Below are 20,454 nucleotides of genomic sequence, written 5' to 3'. Positions count from 1 at the left end.
CACACACACATACATACACACACAGAAGAGAGAATCAGGAGTGTCGTGTTGTTATGTGTTGCTCTGCGTTTGGTTGGATGCACCTGGCCCTGGTTCAAATATACAGTTGATAGGTAAAATAGGTATCAACAGATGAGGTTGGAAGTCCCTCAGGGAACGAAGACACTAGCCCGGCAATCAGACGAATCTCGCAAGCTCTTGTTTCATTTGTTCTGCAGAAAAGGTCAGGCTCCCCTCCCACACAAAAAGATTTCTGCCCGGTACGTAGTAAGCCGACCAATCACAGCCATTTATCCAATAAGAGGCGGGATAAATACCATGAAGGTGCAGAGGAGTGACAACAAACAAACAACAGCAAGAATAATGCAATAAAGCTAAATATGGCTGCTGCTGATGTAGAGCGGTCTGTTGATTCCGCTATAGACACATTCAACGAACTGGACGGTATATTTTCAGTGAAAGAAGATCAAACGACTGCCCTTTATAAAGCATATGTTGAGAAGAAAGATGTATTTTTTTCATCGCTCAGGGCTGCGTCATCCGTTTCGTTGCTATCGAAACCTATCGTATGATAAATTGTTGGTTGTATCCAATGGCATCCTGGGCATTTTGGTCTGCCCCCGTTTGTGACGCCCTTTGGAAATCGAAAATGAATAGAGAGGTTCCACACTATTTGCAGTTTGCAATTCGACTGGCAAAGCCAAGGCTTCGACACAAAATGAACATTCACAATAAATGTTCATGTCTGATAGATTTGGCCGTTTCCTGAAATAACAGCTGAACTGTCAGTAAACAGACAAAACATAATCCAAGTCAGACAACTTCAAAGTTATGACATTATGAAGTGTGAAATCAAAGCCCATACTGTGGCATCGAACTGCAGCTGGCTTACTGGTATACCAATTTCATAATCATTATAGCAATTGAGTGCATACCACTGTCAAAACAGAATGAATGCAAGCGAGGACCGATGTATGAAGAATTTCAAAATTTCTCATCACTTTCTCAACACAAATTTCATATCACATGATAATCAGACCTGCTGGACTGTAAGACGAGCAAAAAGTTAAAGGAGCAGCACTATGATAATGTGGACATTTGATCTGGGCTGGGGATCGTCGATAGATCTGGATTATAGAGGGAGAGACTGAGAGAGAGAGAGGGAGAGAGGGAGAGAGGGAGAGAGAGAGAGAGAGAGAGAGAGAGAGAGAGAGAGAGAGAGAGAGAGAGAGAGAGAGAGAGAGAGAGACAGACAGACAGACAGAGAGAGTGCCATAGAGAGAGAGCGAGAGAAGGAGGGCGTGAGAGAGAAACACAGAGAGAAAGAGAGAAAGAGAGAGAGAGAGAGAGAGAGAGAGAGAGAGAGAGAGAGAGAGAGAGAGAGAGAGAGAGAGAGAGAGAGAGAGAGTGAGAGAGAGAGAGAGAGAGAGAGAGCAAGAGCAAGAGAAAGAGACTGGGAGAGAGAAAGAGAGAAGGAGAGAGCGAGAGAGAGAGAAGGCGAGAGAAAGAGGGAGAGTGAGAGAAAGACAGGGAGAAAGGAGAGGGAAAGAGATGGAGAAAGGGAGAGCAAGAGGACGGAGAGAGAGTGAGAGAGGGGGGGGTAGATGCTCGGATTCTGGTATTCCTTTCCGATTCTTCAGCGATGGGAGAGCATGAGGGTAGGCAATCTGATAAGAGAGGAGCACTAAGGCATGGCCGGACGATTACTGATAAAAAAAAACATTTTACACAAACAAATATGAACACGTATAAAGCATGCACTGATAGAAAGTGGTTATTTGCGTGTCTGCAGAAAATAAGCAGGGGAATTTAGTTTGGCCGCCATAAACAGATATTTGCTCATAGGCCAGTGTTAGATTTGTGAATAATAAATATAGCCTATTGCATGATAAGAATATAATATCTGCACAGAAAAGAAAATGTGCCGAAAATAAATTGTTCATTGGTTTATTCGGCATGGCTCGATTCACAGCCTGTTAATCTACGATGTTTACATTATACTGCCCATTTTAAACTTTCAATCTCTATCTACTCCAAGTTTATGCAGCGGTCACGTACCTCTGACTGACCAGCAAGGATCGGCGTCTTGGATGAATGTAGGGCGGTAGAACCTGGTGTCTGGCCTTCATCTTGTCCAATAGGGTTCAGTCGTGGCAGCCCAACCACACCCACTGACAGGACGGAGCTCTGAAATGTGGCTTTAATCACCACTGATGGGTGGCTACCGCTGGAGTGGTGAGGAAGACACACTGAAGCATTAAACATTGAACAGGACAGAGAAAAGAAAGAGAATTCATTGTGTGCGCCTTAGGACAGATTAATTTGAACTTTGACAAGGATTGGAGACTTAATTTGGCCTTTCTCTTCATCTTGTTCAAAACAGTTTATGTCTGGCTCTGGGTAAAGGTGTTTACACTCTTGAGTGGTTGTAGGTATGTGGAAGTATTGGCAATTACATTCACAGCCAAGTGACTCCTCCGTTGTTTAAATGCAGATAAACAAATGCAAAGTTTGTTCATCAGGCTAGGCTGTTCCACAGTTAATTGAGTAAACTTTGCTGGCGACTATTTCATTTTTAAGTCCCTTTGTTGTCTGTGAAATCTGTGTAAACTGCTCATGTATACAAATACAGTTCTCATAGGCGCGAGACGAAAGTGCTAATGCTGTTTTCTGTATCTTTTAAAAACCGATTAGAGATTTCTATCCATAGACACTGGCTTTGTGAGATTCAGCAGTTTGCTATTTATATGAGCTGTTTTTGTTGTGCCATTTATTATGGTCTTGCATATAAAAAAGGAGAATCTGCATTAGAATTACTTGGGATTATGGGTAATGAGATATAGATAAACACTCAAATAAAAAATACACAATTACACAAGAGATGAATGCAGGGCTCTTTTCCACTATCTTTCAATGAAGTGTCTGCAGAATTTGTTTAGAAACAAAGAATCCATTCTTTGGTTTTTCGCTCTTCCCTCACTGCACACATCTTCCACACCTTGAAGACTCCCATCCAAGCAAGACCACACACACACACACACACACACACACACACACACACACACACACACACACACACACACACACACACACACACACACACACACACACACACACACACACACACACACACACACACACACACGTCTCCTTGTGTGAGGGTGGGTATTGCTTGCTTGCCTGCGTTCTGCCAATGAATGGAGTGGCAGTGTCAGCTTTAAAACCACTTATATATTATACAAGTTAGATCATTTATATTCATGTAAGCATTAGCATTATTTTAATGATTATTAATATTATTAATAATAATAATAATAATAATGTTATTATTATTATTATATGAAAGACTCACTATTAAACTACAATAATCTTCAATTGATTCCAACATAACTCATGACAATATTAAATATTTAATGTCCATAATTGAGGATTCAGGATCTGTTAATGTAAATTAGTGAATGAATTGCTAATGTGTCCTTTCAGGTCAGGTCAACATATATAGTGTGCATTATAATGCTGGCCATTTAGGAAACACTTGAAATTCATTGCCAGTGTGTGACTGCACTCAACAAAATCAATTCTTCATTCTTCAACTCTTCAAATGTTTTCATGGCCTTCTCGCTTTGCGTGATCTCATCCATTCATTAGATAACCGTTGCATGAATTACGACGCCCCTGAGTCAAGATGCCCAGCCCCCATCGGGATCTCAGTGGGTTCCCTATACTGACCTCGCCAATTAAGAGTGGCGGTAGTTTTATTTCCGCAGGGAGATTTACGAGTGGGCGGTGGCTGTCTGATTTAGATATATCTGTGCTATTAAAAGCGCATAAGGCATATTAATGTACTCTATTCCTCTTATACCCGAGAGCCTGATCAACAGGCATCTCTCACACCTTGCCTTGCAGGGTCCTGGCTATGAATGTGTGTGTGTGTGAGTGGGGGGGGGGGGGGGGGGGGGGGGGGGTATGGTAATGTCTGTCGCCGCGTCGAGGCGCTGATCTGGAGAAGATCTCATCTGCTTGTACACGTGTCACCCGGCAGCCGGTGTTTCAGGCGTGACTTTTGGGAATTCTTTCCCGCTTTAAACGGGTAATTAAAATTGTATAGGCACGGAGCACAATGCTCCGGGAAATAATTAGACAGAGAGATAGAGAGAGATCGAGAGAAATACACACACACACACACAGAGTGAGAGAGACACAAACACACACAGAGAGAGAGAGACACAAACACACACACAGAGAGAGAGAGACACAAACAGAGAGAGAGAGAGAGAGAGAGAGAGAGAGAGAGAGAGAGAGTTCAGCTGACCAACTTTTTAAGAAGCCCATAACAGACTTCCTCTTGGACTTCAGAGGAAAGCTTCAGGTGTTCTGACACACAGAGGAAGGTGACCATTTGTAAGGCTGGCTCGGGAATCCACAGAGAGCCACACATAACCCTGGAAGTCTGTAAGACACTGATTGCAATTTTTACCGTCATCATCATCCATTATTACAGCTTTGGATAGTCCACAATCCCCTTCGTCCATGTCAGTGTATCCATCTGTATAAGCTTGGTGTGAACACTGTGTGAGCTATAAAACAGTGCATTATGTCGTTTGACTATCATTGAGGGGCCGCCAGGGGCCCGACTCCTGGCTGGGGGGCATTTGCCCCTCGTGTGAGTAGAATACAAAATGCCCACCAGGACTGGCCCCTCTGAGGCCCTATCATGGGAGGGACACCCCGCTAAAATAATCACAAGCCGTTCATTAGGTCTCTTCTTAGCCATTCAGAATGTTCTAACCGCATAAAAGCTGAAACAAAGATTTGATTAGGTGGGGTGGGATTTAATGCCTAGCTAAACAAAGGGAGTGAGTGACCTTGTGACGGAGTGGGTTGGCTGTTGAGGGGATTTGTGGTTCACACACGTGGGGATTGGTGTAACTCTTGCACTGTAGGAAAAACACAGAACACAAGTTTTTTGGAAGTCATTGACTTTGAGAAGTTGGTACTTTCTCCTGCGGCACAATTCGTTTTTTTTTTCACAAATCTTCAATGGTACTTGGGAATATATTCATAGTTGCTGTATAATATCTTCCCCAAGAGTTTGGCTGAGTAAGCACCTTTTTGGGGTGAAATAGTGACACAATATGCACTGAAGATGATGGAAAGGGATCTAGAGATGAAGCAGAATGTAAACAAAGGCTTAGCCACGTAACTGAAGGGAGATAGCTGAATGCCAAGGTGTCAAATCAGAAGCCCCTGGAGGCAGGTGTTCTCCCAGGATTAAAGAGAACACCCTATCAACAGACTTTACAAAGGATCACAAAGCAAGGTCTCAGCAGGGGGAATCAAAGAGCACGCCTTGTACTCGTGTATTAAAGACAGACAGGCAGATAGATCACTCGAACACACAGAAGCAGACCGTATTTGACGAGGAGAACAACTTTGTTAAGCCAATTTATCTATTGAGGACTGGAGGAGGTGAGAAACAACAGCGGAACAATATAGCGACAATGACATCATTAAGTCAAACTCATTCTTATGCAGTTACCGTTCGAGATGCAAGTCTCAACACATCAAATATGCATCCTCCCTGCATATATTAATATTAAGGAGTCACGCTGCAACTAGTTTGTCACAAAGTGAGAGGCTTATTCGATTTTTATATTTGATATCCCTTCCATTTACGACATCAGGAATGCGGGTGTCCTTCCAGACAAGGTTAGGTTAACCCTGGCCTATCAGGATGGAGACTGAGGAGGAGATCCCAACACCATGTTTGGAACCTCACAATGCGCATGGCCACAAACTACCAGATCTTAACGACCTCACAAAGGGTGGTTATATAGAGGCCCTTTAAAAAGAGGGTTCTGTTTTCCATTACAGTGTGCAGCATTTCATTCTGCGATCGATATGACGACACATTCCTCCACTTGGTTCTCGATCCCCCCTGAAATCTTCATGACATCACAAAGAATCAAGGGTTTGAGCTAAGACTCATGCCAAGCTGTAATCAGCTGCTGTCTAGGAAATGGTGTACGCATTTTTAATTCAAAAGGCCCTTTCGTTTGTGACAGCTGAAAGACCACGAGCTGACGGTTACTTTCCAAACAATGCACATATGTCCGTTCCCGGGCAGACGCTGTCAAATATCACCCACTAATTTGTTGTAACAGTTGTTTTTGGTTTGAGTCCCAATCATCATGTTCCTCTCTCCTCTCTAACGAAGCGGCTCCCTCCTCGCAGCCGTCCTTAATGAGTGCGGCGTCTGCGAATGGCGCAGGAGTAATGGTTCATGAAAAGCGCCTTTCACTCTGTCAGCTGGGGAGACGAACTTCAGATCAAATCTGCAAACCCAATTTACACTTCAAAGGAGAACCCTCCTTTTAATTTCCATGAAATTGGGTCTGCATGAGACGGTGAGTCGGAATAAAAATAATTGATGGGGGTTCGGGGGGGGATATGACCATCGCACACTACACAGGGGAAATCGCCTTGGTGATTTGTGATGGATTTACTTCGCCTCTTGGGGTTTACTCATGATCTAACATTATGCTCCGTGGCAGGTCCGAATAACCTACAGCTTAACTGATAAATATTTTTAATGTAACATAAATCATCGTTCACTCTCGCCTTCAGCAACTCGGTCTGCAGCGTGAGAAAAACCACTCTTCTTGCTTCAATGTGTTGCATTGTTCACTATCCTCTGTTGTGTTGCTCAGGAATATACCTGCAACAATTCCACCACACCTAATTATATGTCTAGACATGGCGTCTCCTCCCAGACTGTCCATCATTTGCTACGTCTTCAGACTTTGTAATTTCCATGGGCAGGAAATTCACTGAATATTTAAAAGCTGATTCAACCTGTTGGATTACCAATGCGGCGATGGAAATACAATTTTATTAATCACGTATCACCCCACTGTCCTCCACATGAAAACCAACCTGAAAGATGGACGGAAACTATCAGCTGCGCCAAACCTAGAACTCCTATCCCGGCACTAATAGCAAAACATTCACGAGAACAATGCATTGTGTAACCTTGACCAAGACCGGCCATTGTCCTAACCCTTATTTTGTGAGTTTCTGTTATGTCACGCTTTTGCTTTGAAGGGTCAGCGAGCTAACAGGTTAAAAGGGGAAATTGTTTGACCCTGGTAAGGGGCCAAGCTTTACATCGTCAGCCTCAGTCCTGGCCCTTCCTACTCCCTGACTAGTCGACTCACCCCTATTAACCACAGTGCTGGTTCCATCGCCTCTACTAAACGCAGTCAGCCCCATAAACAACACACCCATCTAGACAGAGAAGCGTGTGGAATCTCAAGTTTCCCGCACAACGTATAGTCAAGTATACTTTGACCTAAACCATGATGCAAATTGGGTTATTGACCAACCAATGTTAAACAGTGCTAATGGTGTGAACAAACATAACTGTATATGAAGGAAGTAGAAAAACACAAACAAAGCATATGAAGACCGAGCATGAACAGATGCTATAAATCCAGTATATATATTTGGTGGATGGACCCATTTGACAGCGGTGTCAAATGTAGCATATCACACTAATTATAGGGTCTGCTCCATGAAGTTAAAACGAGTGTGTAGGCCCCATCTTCGCCACGAAGGTGGTCTTGACCCACATAGAGCAATCATACCTGATGGGGCTAAACAGTACTTTAAACTAGTGTTTTCTCTATGAACTTACAATCACACCCTCTTTCTGCTTTAATCAATTAAATATGACCTTTTTCCTCAGTCGAGTATGATAAATATAATATAATCATGAAATAATCATAAGATTGTCGGCTCAGTGGGACAAACAGTTTTACATTGCACTGTTTGCAAAGCAATATCATGGAACAAACAAACAGCAGGTTCTCACTCAACACCACACACAGAAGACTGTGCAGTCCAAGTGTTCACATTCATAAACACTCTCATTATTAAACATTGGAAAGGGGCCATGAATATATAGTAGCCCAATACATTGATGATGGCAACTCAAGCACCCTTCTACATATAAGTTGATACACACCACTGTAAGCGGTGTTGTGATTTATTTTGTGATTTATTTTTTCTTTAAGAAAAATCGATTATCTTCTTCTGCAAATTGTAGCAGAATTAAAGACAATTTATACAGTTAAAAAATATACAAAAATTATATTGAACCCAGAAAATGTTAAACCCAGCAATGTCAGTCAGACGGTTTGTCTTTACGTCCCCATACCGGTAAGGCACAATGAACCCTGTTCAGCACAGCTTACTGAGGAGCAGAGATAAGAAGCAGGGAGGATCCGAGATAGGGAGCTCCCGAACACAAAGACCCCCGGGACTCAAAAGGGGAGTCTGGGTTTTGCTCTGCTGCCTCCCGTCAAAACAGACCCAGATACCTCCTGTACATGGAGACCTTCAGTGGGTTTCTTAGCAAGGGTTTTACTGTTTTAGCTCTACTTGCATGTTTGGTTTTAGCCCAGTGCAGCATTTTTAGATTGTTCAAGGGAATATCGCATGATTAGTAACATTTATTATGAGGATTATGATGATTATTCATCTTTTTTTAATCGATTTTTTGATTTTTTGGGATAATTATAATTCATTAATGAACCATTTAAACGACATATTTCCTCGTGGTTAATTCAGACTTTTGGATAGACTATCAATGCAATTTTATCTCACGATCTATCCTCATCCTGTGTTCCTTAAGATGTTGTGCATGAATTAATTGATAATTATTCACTAATGAGCTGCTCAAATACAAGCTAGATTACAGTTTTATAATTATGATAATCATCATACATCATGAATGTCATAAAAATCTCCTAACCCACATCTAATTTCATATTGATTGAAAGCATTGTTGTTACATACATTAATGTTTGGTTCTGTTTTTAGTAAGGCTGGATGCTGTGCATGTCAACTAGACATTTTACAATCCATCGGAGGTCATGGCATCCTTCTACGTGTCAGCGTTTGCTCGCTTCCTCTAATTACCATAATTATCTTAATGTTGTGTATTGTCTTGGGTAATTACACGATTGTGATGTTTTTAAATGCACGCTGTTACTGTAATTGTGTTTGCAAGAGAGGCTGTGAAGGCTCATTAGGTAACGCCAACTTCCTATGTCCCCGTGTGTGGCGCGTAGCACAAGGCATCGACGTCACGTAGCAATGAAATAATCACGTTTTAATCAGAGACGATTAGCTCAACTAGGAGCGGTGCGCCGTTAGCAGGCATGACATTTAACATTGAACTATTATAAGACGTTTCGAGTGTCTGCCTGAATCGTAAACGTGGACGTACGTCTTTATTGTAGCCGTGGTTGTATACGTTTGTGTTTATGTTGGCTTTGTTTATGTGTTGACGCATTTGACAGGTAGTTGGCACGGCGACATCTTCTGTTGAATCATCGACTTAACACTGCCATTGTTGATTCTGTGGCGGAAAACGAATCCTCTGTAAGGAAAAAGAAAGATACGGCTCCATTACTCTCGGCCACAAGAACTGTAAAATTGGTCACAAGAATGGTATTGATTTGCCCCTCAGCGGTGTTGTGCCTTGACTGTTAACATCACTTTTGAATTGCTTCCATTCAGTGCTTTGCTCATTCCTAGCAGCAGAGTACACGGTGTGTTACCCAGACAAACTCTGGCAATATATGTCAGGCTCATTATATATACATGTCAGATTTGCATTTTGTTATCTTAAAATAACAAAAATGCAAATCTCGACCTCCTTCAAACCATCAAATCAAAATAAGCACATTCCTTGGAGAGGAAAAGGGAAATGCAGCATAAATGCAATCTCGGCTGTAAAAAAACAAAACGAATGCATACAAATCACTTAAGGAGGCATATTTAGGACAAGGAGAGAAGAACCATAATAAATACAACTTATAGGATGGCTATGAGACTAGGCCAGGCAGGACACTTCAAAGGAAGTCAATTTTTTTTAAGTTGCCTGAGACTGAAGAAGCTCTTTATGGACAAACTTGTTTTCTACTGGGTACAGGGTCTGTTTGATCTCTGAACGTCTCATGAGGTAAGACCACTGAGGTGTCCATGGAGACGGGTAATTAAGACTGGGTAATCAACTTTATCGCCTTGAATTTCTGAACAATCACACACAATGTTCACACGGCCACCATCTGCAGGGATTTGGGCAAGCTGCAAAATATCACCGGTTCAAGAAGAGGGTCCGAGAATAACGGGCAAAGAGGAATGACTTTCTTCGCATTCTCCGCAATCATGTCATTTAGGCCCCGTCCACACGAAGCCGATTTCATGGCGAAACCGCAAAGGTCTTGTACGGTTCGGCCTTCCATCCACACGAAGCCGGCGAATCCGCTGACCGAAACCGCAAACTTCTGAAACCACCCTCGGAGGTGGTTTCAAATCTATCCGGTTTCGTTTTGGTTTCGTGTGGACGCCTGAAACCGACTGAAACCGCAAACCATGACGTCATCGCCCCACCCCTCGACCTCCTAGCCAATGGCTCTCTCAGAAATCACAACAAAAAAGATGATGGCGGACTACAAGCTTGTAATCGTTCTGCAGCATATCATGTCCCTTGTTGGGTTGCTAAGCCATTATTTATTGAGAATCTAGTTCGCCATCGTAGAAGAGCTGTTTGTTTGTGTTGTTAGTGGTTCGGGGGGCAGCCTTTATGCGCATGCTCGCCTCTTCTTCTTCTGGATTTGTGTACCAGAAGCAGCGCCCCTTATGGGCCTGGAATGTTTACTACAGCGTTTCTACAGATCTATCCGGTTTCGCTTGGCTTCGTCTTTACGGAGATACTTCGAAACCGGATAGATCGAAACCGTAACGGTTTCGCCCGTTTCGGCTTCGTGTGGACGGGGCCTTCGTTTCTTGCGACCTAGCAAAAATTTATCCTATCCGCTTTAACATGCCCAACAAGGAATGCCGCGACAGTGGTATAAAGTGTCCAGGACTAAAATTTAGCCCTAGGCTATTGCAAATAAACATGTACTGAGAAAGGTCCCCTTGCCGCAATCCAGAAGGTCCCTCCACGGTCATCTCCTCCTGGCCTGCAGAGTGATGGACCAGGAGGGCGGAAGCGGACAGGACGGTCATTGTGACCGCGGGAGCGTGTGCAGACAATGACCGATTTCCCGGAAAATGCCGGCCAACATAATGCATTACTGCTACATAATTGACTTTAGTGCTTAACAAGATTTTCAAGGGCCAGCAATTGAGTCCCAAGGTCAACGTTTGTGTACGCTAGGGTTCATGTCTGGAACCATCAAGTGTAGATATAAGGAAGTAAGAAAGGCGTAGAAAATGATTCCATCCTCCGTGACCTTGCATACGGTGGCGTCGGAGAACCAGCGACCATACCCCTCCCCCACCTAGCCCTCGTTTTGCAGAGCCCCTTATTTAATAACAACCGTTATCTCGGATGTCCGGCGTTACTATCATCCCTTATGCTCAGAAAAATCAATGTTCTCTTCTCATGAGGATCCGAACGAAGGGAAATATAATAAACAAATGAAATGGTTTTGAAATCATCTTTGTATCTGGTTTCCTTCCACTGGGTTCACCTTGCAAAATTGTGCTCCTGGGGGTGTGAAGATGCTCCGCGGCTAAACAAGACAGCCTTCTGTCTCTGGACAGGTGACGGGGGATTTCATGTCAGTAGCCATCCAGCATCTTTCTGTCTTTCTTTTATGTCTCCCGGCCTGATTGATGGTCACATGACCGGTGTTTGGTGAACTCAGAGCCAGCCCACCGCCCTGTCACATGTCTGTGGTTAATGGCCCTCTTCACAGCTCTGCTGACAGAATGGACAGCAGAAGTTAGCTGCATGGCTATAAGCTGACATGAGCCCTGCGACGCACACAGGCACACATGCGCGCGCACACACACACACACACACACACACACACACACACACACACACACACACACACACACACACACACACAGGCATGCTTGTATACACAGTACATAGCCCCCCCCCCCCCCACACACACACACATACACACAAACACACACACACACAGACACCAACTCAGGATGAAAAAAAACGAAATTCCCATATCATTAATCATTTAAATAATGCGTTGAATTATGTCCTTGTTACCTTTTTCTTGTATCTTGAGATTTGGGAATGAATTAAAGTCTAAATTGAAAAAAGACATAGAAAGCACCTACAGTTCAACCCTATAAGCCGTGTAACTTTGAATGTGTGATGTTGATTATGATCAATCCAACCAATAACATTTACACAAAAATATTTTTGTTTCTTAGAAAAGGGTACTTGGCTGCGACTCGACAACTTTAAAAAAAAAAAAAACAACGCCGAAAAAGGGTATTGAATATTTCAAACATTGCTTGTGGTGTTTGGAGGGGATTGGCTGAAGCACAGTGAGAAGACCACCGCTGGCTGCTACTGAAACCTGTCAACACGTCTCAGAGAGAAGCCCAGAATCTGCCAGACACACTTGGCCTGAGACCTCCATGTCCCCGTCCTCAGCACAACCTGTTGCACTCACATTGCCCCCCAGAGCTGCACAACAGCAGAAGCCCAGTGGAAGTGGTGCGGGAGGGGACGTCTTTCCTCAAAACCTAACCGTTGCCAGGTAACCGTGCGATAAGAACTACACAGAAGAAATGGACGATGTATTTGGTCTACTTATCTCTTATGCTATTCAATTGGAGGCAAACACACTGCAAGTTACACACACACGCAAGGGGCGATACAGATGATACAAAGAATAATGTATAGAGGATTTGATGGAAACTACCATGACAAAAATGTCACTACAGCCATACAGGGAAAAATATTGACATCAGAATGACTGAAATGTAGAAAATGTTGATAATAATGTTGATAATGTCCCAGAGAAATAGGATGGGACCGTATCAATATTGACCCTTATTTATTAACTCATATGTATTGGCAACAATTCTCTGAAAATACACGCAACTGATCTCGCAATTGTACTATAGGAAGCGTATCCCAGTTCAATCATGTTTGTCGACTTGATCAAAGTGTTCCTTCATTATTTTTGACAACAGCCCTGAGATTGCGACACACATGCCAGCCCTTAACATGAAACATGAACACATCGAAAACATGCCATATGCTAAATAAAACAGATCAATCTCTGTGGACGATGAGACTGACGGGACCTTAAAGTCTGTCGTGCACGCGTGACGTGCATGTGTGACATATGCACCACCACGCACACACAGAACTCCTCATTACGGACAGACAAGCTGTCACGCGCTGAACAGGAAAAGTGGGCAGTCTCTCGCTTCGAAAACACCTACTGCATCTCTCAAACATAAAATTGTTTTAGTAGAACTTGTCGCTTGATCAGTGTGGCTGCACACGTTTCCGCAACCATTCTAAGTAGCTTAATCGGGGGGGGCAATTAGGCCATCGCAGATCCTCATTAGTCCAAATGCCTGTGGGTGCAACAATTGATGTCCTAGTTATATTTTAATACATCACTTAAACGCACAACGACATCAATATTTGATAAGGGCCCCTTTCCCCTCCCTCTCTCTCTATGTGGCGGCGTTCCCGCTCCTCGTCGGAGACGCGGGAGCAGAAATGAATTACATCGCCATTAGTCAGGAAGATTCATGAATGGAACGGGAATTCACGGGAATGTCTAATTATGATGCAATGGAATTTTCTGTGTGACAGGCCGCACGGAAGCTTGCCATCTGGAGGGCTCTGGGGCGTTCAGTGAACCAGTCGTAAACCCCCGTCACAGGCTCGAGAAAGGGAAGGGGCGAAATTAAGTAGCAACTGGTAAAGCACGGATTGCCACATTAGCATAACTCGATAACGCGTTAAACTGCCGGATACGGCTGTGTAAATAGTTAGCACTAGACAGGGAGGCATTTAGGATTCGAGAGAGCTGAGGGCTATGTTCAGTATTTGATGTTGTTGGGGACCAACATCCACCAGCGATTCTTCATACGGATTCTGGAACATTTCCCGATAGATATCCGTGTAACTTCCTCCCTTGGTGGTTCTTGTTTCACCTTGCATCTCATTTGATCAGATGAATCCTATTTGTGAACTAAAAGTCTAGTGCCCAAGAGCATCCTCTTCGCCGTCTTTCTCAATACACTGGAGTCACAATAAACAGAAATAAAAAAAAGATGGATGCAGAAACTGTTGGAACGCCTCCCACCAGCCTCCCAGAGCTGCCCCACTTTCTTGTGTTCCGACACTACTGCGGTCGGATAGGCTTTTATAAAAAAAAAAATGACGCTTCTGCTACAGAAGTGTTGTCGTGAAGGGCAACGCAGGTGGCGGATGGAGATACGGAGAGAGCTGGCCTTTATGTGGAGCCACTCAGGTGTCATAGTAAAAAGAGGAATTCAGATTAATTCCTCTGATAGTAGAGTGCGCTCTAAGAACGGTGATTCAAGAGATGAAAAGGAGCCCTGAACTAAATTGCCCGGGGACGTCTAAACACAACGTTTATTTATTTTACTTTGGTTTTGAAATGTTGATTTTCTTTTTCTTCTTTCTTTTTTTTAGATTGTTTAATTGGAATGTTGATTTTTTTATCTTTATTTTACTTTTGCTTTATTGATTAATCAAAGGACAGTACATAACAATTAAGTCAATGTTTGGCTCATTTCTTCCATCAGATTTTAACATTTTTAGTTCAGATCTTCTTATTCTGATTCTCTTGTTCAGATTTTTCATGACTGCTTGTCCTGCTTTTAATAACGGTGTTTCATTTTCCAATCTTTAAACTGGGTTTCCTATTTTGCTTTTACTTTGATGTATTTTAGGAAGTATTTTTTTAACACCTCTGTCCCTACCGCTGCAAATTAGCATCTTGGCTAATTCTGGCAATTAAACAGTGTGTGTATTTTTTAATTTGTACTCTCCTTTCTCTCAAATAAACAAACAAGCTAACATACAGGAGAGCCGCTAACATAAAGGAAGAAGCTTATATACAGGAGAGCCACTAACATAAAGGAAGAGGCTAACATACAGTTGTGCCGTGTTCCAATAGCCGTACTTCCATGAGTATACTTTAAGGAAGTAAACTATCCGTACTCACTGAGGCCTAAAAAAAAAAAAGTTTGGTTCCTGTTAGTTGTCAGTTGAGGTCATGGGTAGGTAGGGAATTTATTTTATTTTTTTATTTTATTTTTTCCAGCGGCAGCGAATGATAGGTAGGTTGTTTTCATTTATAAACGAGAGAATGTGCTCATCCTTGTACAGAATGAAGAGGTGCTGTACAAAAACGTAATTATAGTTTGCATCCAAATTATTATTATTATTCTTTTTTTTTTCTTCCATGATCATAAAATAATTTGGGTCGCACATAGATTGACAGGGTCGGTCGGAAACTGGAACCAAACAATTTATTTTTTTAGGCCTGAGTACGTTAATTTTTCAGATGTGAGTGCTGTTCCAAATCAAGTACTCCGTGGTGCACTAACCGGAAATTACGATCACGACTGCCGCCGCGGCTCCTCCCCCGCAATAAACATCCCGCTTTGAACGGTGAACTCTTTACGCCTAGCAGCTATAAAAAGCTATAAAAACTACAAAATGACTCTATTAATGCAGGCTATGTGGAAAATGGGCAGACTTTTTCTCAGCCTGGCTCCGCCTCTTCCGCTACGTAGCTAAGATGGCTGCCGTTGAGTACGGAAAGTGTCCTTCGATCCACACTTCACGATTAGCCAGTTTTGAGTACGACATCCGGGTCCTTGAAGTATACTTCTTTTCGCCGGATCTGAATTGGAACGTACTACGTACTCAAAATGTGGCTAGTAAGTACGGATAGTACGGGTATTGGAACACGGCATTGGAGGCTAATATACACAAGAACGGTAATATACAGTAGGAGGCTAAAGGGTAAATAACATACAGAAGGAAACCAACAGGAGTGTAACAAACAAAAAGGAGGTGGCTAACATACAGGAATGCAACTAACATACGGGAGGTGGCTAACATGCAGGAATGCAACTGACATAAAGGAGGAGGCTAACTTACAGGAAGAGGCTAATTTACAGGATGCTAAAATACAGGAACAAGCTAACATAAAGGAGGAGGCAAACATAAAGAGAGATGAAGGGTGATGATAATCTACCTCATGTGAAGGCATGCCACAAATGAGGGCGTGCTCTCAGCTCCTCATTGCTATGCACCATGGTTGAGGAGGGTAGGGAGGATATTTAAGCATCGAGGTGGTGCCCATGTTGAGCATTTGGCATGTCAAGCTCAAGGACAAACTGTTGCATCATGGGAAGTTGTTTATTTGTCAATGCAAATAGACAGTGGTTTATTCTATTTGGTTAATCAACCAACATTTTACAATAATAATTTGTGACTTGGAAATTATGGAAAGAAAAGATTTTGCCAAAATGTAATAAATAATCAAGCATTATTTACTTTTGAATGATCTTGTCGAAATGACTCGCTTGGTACAATATACGATGCAAAAACTAAGTACGATTTCATATTGTTTGATTTTGAAATATTTACCAATCACGTCAATGATTGTGAATTGTCTGAAATGCTGAAGACAGTTACAATGACTGCTGGGCCGAGTGTGACAAGGAAAAATAATTTTATAATAAAAGTCCTTAGAAATTGTCTATGCATGTCTTACACTCAATCACGTTTGGCAATCAGACATGCCTGAAGGGTTTTAATGTGCTGCAGTGGGAGGAAGATAACAGCCTGTTTGCATGTAAGCTGTGGACGGCTCACTACAACAAAACAAGAGGCACATTTTGGATAATAGGTATGATCAAATTATTACAATATCCCTTCTGAGCGGTATTATAATATTTTGAATAATCATTGCGTTCCCAAATTTCCTCGCCTTTTCTTCTTCTACCAATTAATTTGGCTTATTTTGTGCGGGATCTTACAGGTTATTACCAAATTACACCGCTGAGTGATGCATGGGCTCATTTCCCAAGGAAGACATATTTCGACTTTTTTATTGGTCAATTACTGACATAATTCAAACCAAAGTATCGTGAACGGCATATAAAGGCAGCGACATTTGCTCTTGTAATTAAAAAGGGTTTTGATGATGCAGATATTGGAGCATTGAGCTTGACATATGCCTTGAGTCATGTTGTGTTTGGATGTTGGCACTGTAATTTAAAACAGTAACCTACCATAGCAGTTGGTCAGAAACCAAAAGCTGTTTGCCTGGTCTAGTAATTCCTTCTTTGTGGTTTAGCAAGGGTGGATTTTCCTGTCTGACTTCAAAAGTTTGTGAGGATTTATGAATCGGAAGGTTTACTTATAAAGGAATTTATAAGTTAAGCTTTTAGTTTTGTTTTCCTTGACGAGGGATTAAATGCATTTTAGCAAAAGAAACACAACCCAAACCCGACTGAAATCGATTTGTGTGCAGTGTAAAGAACATTGAAAAGCTATGAAAATGAAGACTAAGAAGAAATAACTGAAATGTTGTTGCAGAATACAGATGCCACCGTATAGACATGCAGATCGGGAAACATTTGGCTTTGTGTTGCCAGGACGGGCCAACATGCGCGGTGCACAGTGACAGCTGCTGCAAGATACAGTGCATCATTATGTATGCCCCCTAATCCTGCGAATATAAAATCAATACCAAAAAGGTATTTAAATCGACATTATAATCCCTATGCATGGGATGTTCATTTCCTCCTGTGTAATACACTGCGGGGTTATCCATGCAAATCCTTTTCATGGACAGGGGAAGTCAGAGTGGTAAGAAACCGGTAGTACCGCAATTACAAGTCGGATCACACTGCCTTCTAAAAGCAGAAGTTCTGATCCAATGACGAGGGGGCATACTTGGGCTGAGAGGCACCACATCAAAGCGTGGCCCTTTTGTTAAACCTGCATTGGATAAAGAAGGGGCCATTGATTCTTCAGTTCTTTGGGAAATATGTTATCACAAAATGGTGCACATTCCGGAGAACACATCTGTGCGGTAGTGATTACTTTGGGGAGACTATAGTTCCATGGTTTTAAATGAGACAAGACCCCTTCCCCCCGCACCAACCCTTTATGCTTACTTCCTATGATGGATACCTTGCTTTGGTTGTGGTTGTTTACCCACGATATTTATGTTGGCAGGGCTGTCAAATATTGACAAGGGCATGTAGTGTTCATGCTATTACCCATGTGTCCGATTGACTTGGATACACAAACTACATTGCTATTCCAGTCTCCTAGACTTCTGTTTTGCCCTGTGCTTTTCCTTCTCTCCGAAACACATCCAAATAGAGAATAAATCATTTTACAGCGCTGCTTAAGTGTCAAGGAGGAAGATGTCCACACCATCAGCCGAACCTTTGGCAATATACAGTTAGTAGAAGAGATGATATGTCAGATCCAGACATGGGCATTAACTGTAAGGAGTCTTTAAATGCAATCATATTTTATTGCAATACAGAACAATATAACTGAACCAAAAGCCAGACTGGGCTATTATAACCAAATGATATCCAGTTAGGTATATTCTAAATATTCATTGGTTAGGATTTTCCTGTAGAGGAAGACAACGAAGCTGTCTATGATTGGTTCTGAGCTGCTTCTCAAACCCTCTCTCTGGGTTCAGCGGGGCTTCAGCTGATATCCGCCTTCTCGACAGCGGCAGGTTTAAAAAACAAAACCAATCCATGCTGCAGTAACAGTCATTGTGTGTAGCTGCACTGGCGTGGGGGAGGAAAACGTCCCCACCATCACCATCACCAGCACCCTTAGCCATGAAGACATCACGGCAGATTAGGACCGGTCTTTTAATCCGAGCCAGAAACATGATATTGATCCCGTAGGGTCAAAGAAATGCATTCCAATCCAGAGTAGGAATATAACAACTGAAAGTTAAGAAATAAGATATGTACGAATGGGCATTACTACAATATATAAAAATGGTATACTATATCATATATAAGTGTACATATTAAAAAACATTCTTATTGATTGTGACAATTAGACAAAGAAATGAATTGCTTAATCACATTAGTATGGCGTTATAGCATGTTTTTTGCATGTTCTAGTCTCTCTCTCTCTCTCTCCCTCTCTCTCTCCCTTTCTCGCTCTCTCTCCCTTTCTCTCTCTTTCTCCCTTTCCCTCTCCCTTTCTCTCTCCCTTTCCCTCTCCCTCTCTCTTTCCCTTTCCCTCTCTCTTTCCCTCTCTCTCTCCCTTTCTCTCTCTCTCTCCCTTTCCCTCTCCCGTTCCCTCTCTCTTTCCCTCTCTCTCTCCCTTTCCCTCTCTCTCTCCCGCTCTCTCTCCCTTTCCATCTCCCTCTCCCTTTCTCTCTCCCTCTCTTTCTCCTTTTCCATCTCCCTTTCCACTTCCCATTCCATCTCCCTTTCCACCTCCCTCTCCCTTTCCCACTCCCTCTCCCTCTCTCGCTCGCTCCCTCTCCATCTGGGTTCCGGAATCAGGGGGAGACGTGCTCTCTCCTCATCCTCTGCCCCCCTCTCCTCATCATAGTCCGTTTCTGTCTTCAGCACCGGGGCTTTGGTTAATTTCCGCCTTTTCGGCAGCTTTTCTAGGGGGAAAAAGAACACAACAGACATAAGCGAGACGGCTCTTTATGGGCAACACATTAATCAAAAACAAGGAAACGTTTGTACCTGGTTGATCGTTAGATGCAGATTCGCCCCGTGTACTGCTGGCGTCGGTGTCCGAAAGTGGACCGCTCTCAACGGAGGGATCGGCACAGAGACTGGACTCCCCCCAGATCGCCTGACACAAGTCGAAATACGTCCAGTCCAACCGTCCTCTACCCGTCTTGCCATTATAGTTGTTGACCTGGTGGAATTTTCTGCGCAAATTCTTGAGTTTGCTCATCACCTGCGCCTTGGTTCGAGAATAGCCCCGTTCGCGATGCATTCTGGCAAGCTTCTCCAATACGGGACCGTCCTTCACCGTCCCGGTAATGTGACGGTGGATCTCGTCCAATGCTCGGAGGGCGAGGAGCTCCCGGACCTCGAAGTCACCCCAATTTCCCGTCATTTTGGACAATATCATTAGATGCTTTATTTACTTGTCTCTTTTTCTTGAGTTGTTTTTAAATCCCCCCTTGGCGGGTCGCACACATAACGCGTCATCAGAACGGAGGCGTCGTTTCGGCTTTGTTCTGCCTCCGCTGCCGTAACATTCCCGTATTGAACAGCTTGACGTGTGTGTGCCTTATTGCCCCCTCTGGCACCCATGTACTGAAATGACAGCACCACTGATGTCTGCTGTCATTCTGAATCAAGGTCTTTAATAAAGAGTGCAGAGGGCAGCAGTGAGGTGGTTGATGTTTGGGTCCATTCAGAAAATCCCACCAAAACGCCCTTCCCGTGCCTCCCATTCCATTTAAAGAAACGTCATCTCCATGATGATCACATATTTAAACATTTCATGATTTGTTATTGCAGAATCCAACTTATTTCCAAAAGGACGATGTTTGACTTGACTGCATCCTGCTACTGCAGGACTGTTGGTCA

The 20,454-nt window shown here is 43.0% G+C and overlaps 1 protein-coding gene across 1 annotated transcript; it reads right to left on the bottom strand.

The window, feature by feature from the left end:
* Positions 1-18,372: 18,372 nt before the first annotated feature.
* On the bottom strand, positions 18,373-20,139 carry LOC132456020 (zinc finger CCCH domain-containing protein 13-like). Its single transcript, XM_060050167.1, has 2 exons — positions 19,594-20,139; positions 18,373-19,508 (listed from the first exon to the last, which is right to left on the bottom strand). The coding sequence occupies exons 1-2, from the start codon at positions 19,988-19,990 to the stop codon at positions 18,985-18,987; spliced, it is 921 nt and encodes a 306-aa protein (XP_059906150.1). The 5' UTR covers positions 19,991-20,139; the 3' UTR covers positions 18,373-18,984.
* Between the last annotated feature and the right edge of the window lie 315 nt (positions 20,140-20,454).

Source organism: Gadus macrocephalus, chromosome 4, assembly GCF_031168955.1.
Source record: "Gadus macrocephalus chromosome 4, ASM3116895v1".
Taxonomy (NCBI): domain Eukaryota; kingdom Metazoa; phylum Chordata; class Actinopteri; order Gadiformes; family Gadidae; genus Gadus; species Gadus macrocephalus.
Note: the sequence above shows the minus strand (reverse complement) of the source record. Positions and strands in the feature narration are given on the sequence as shown.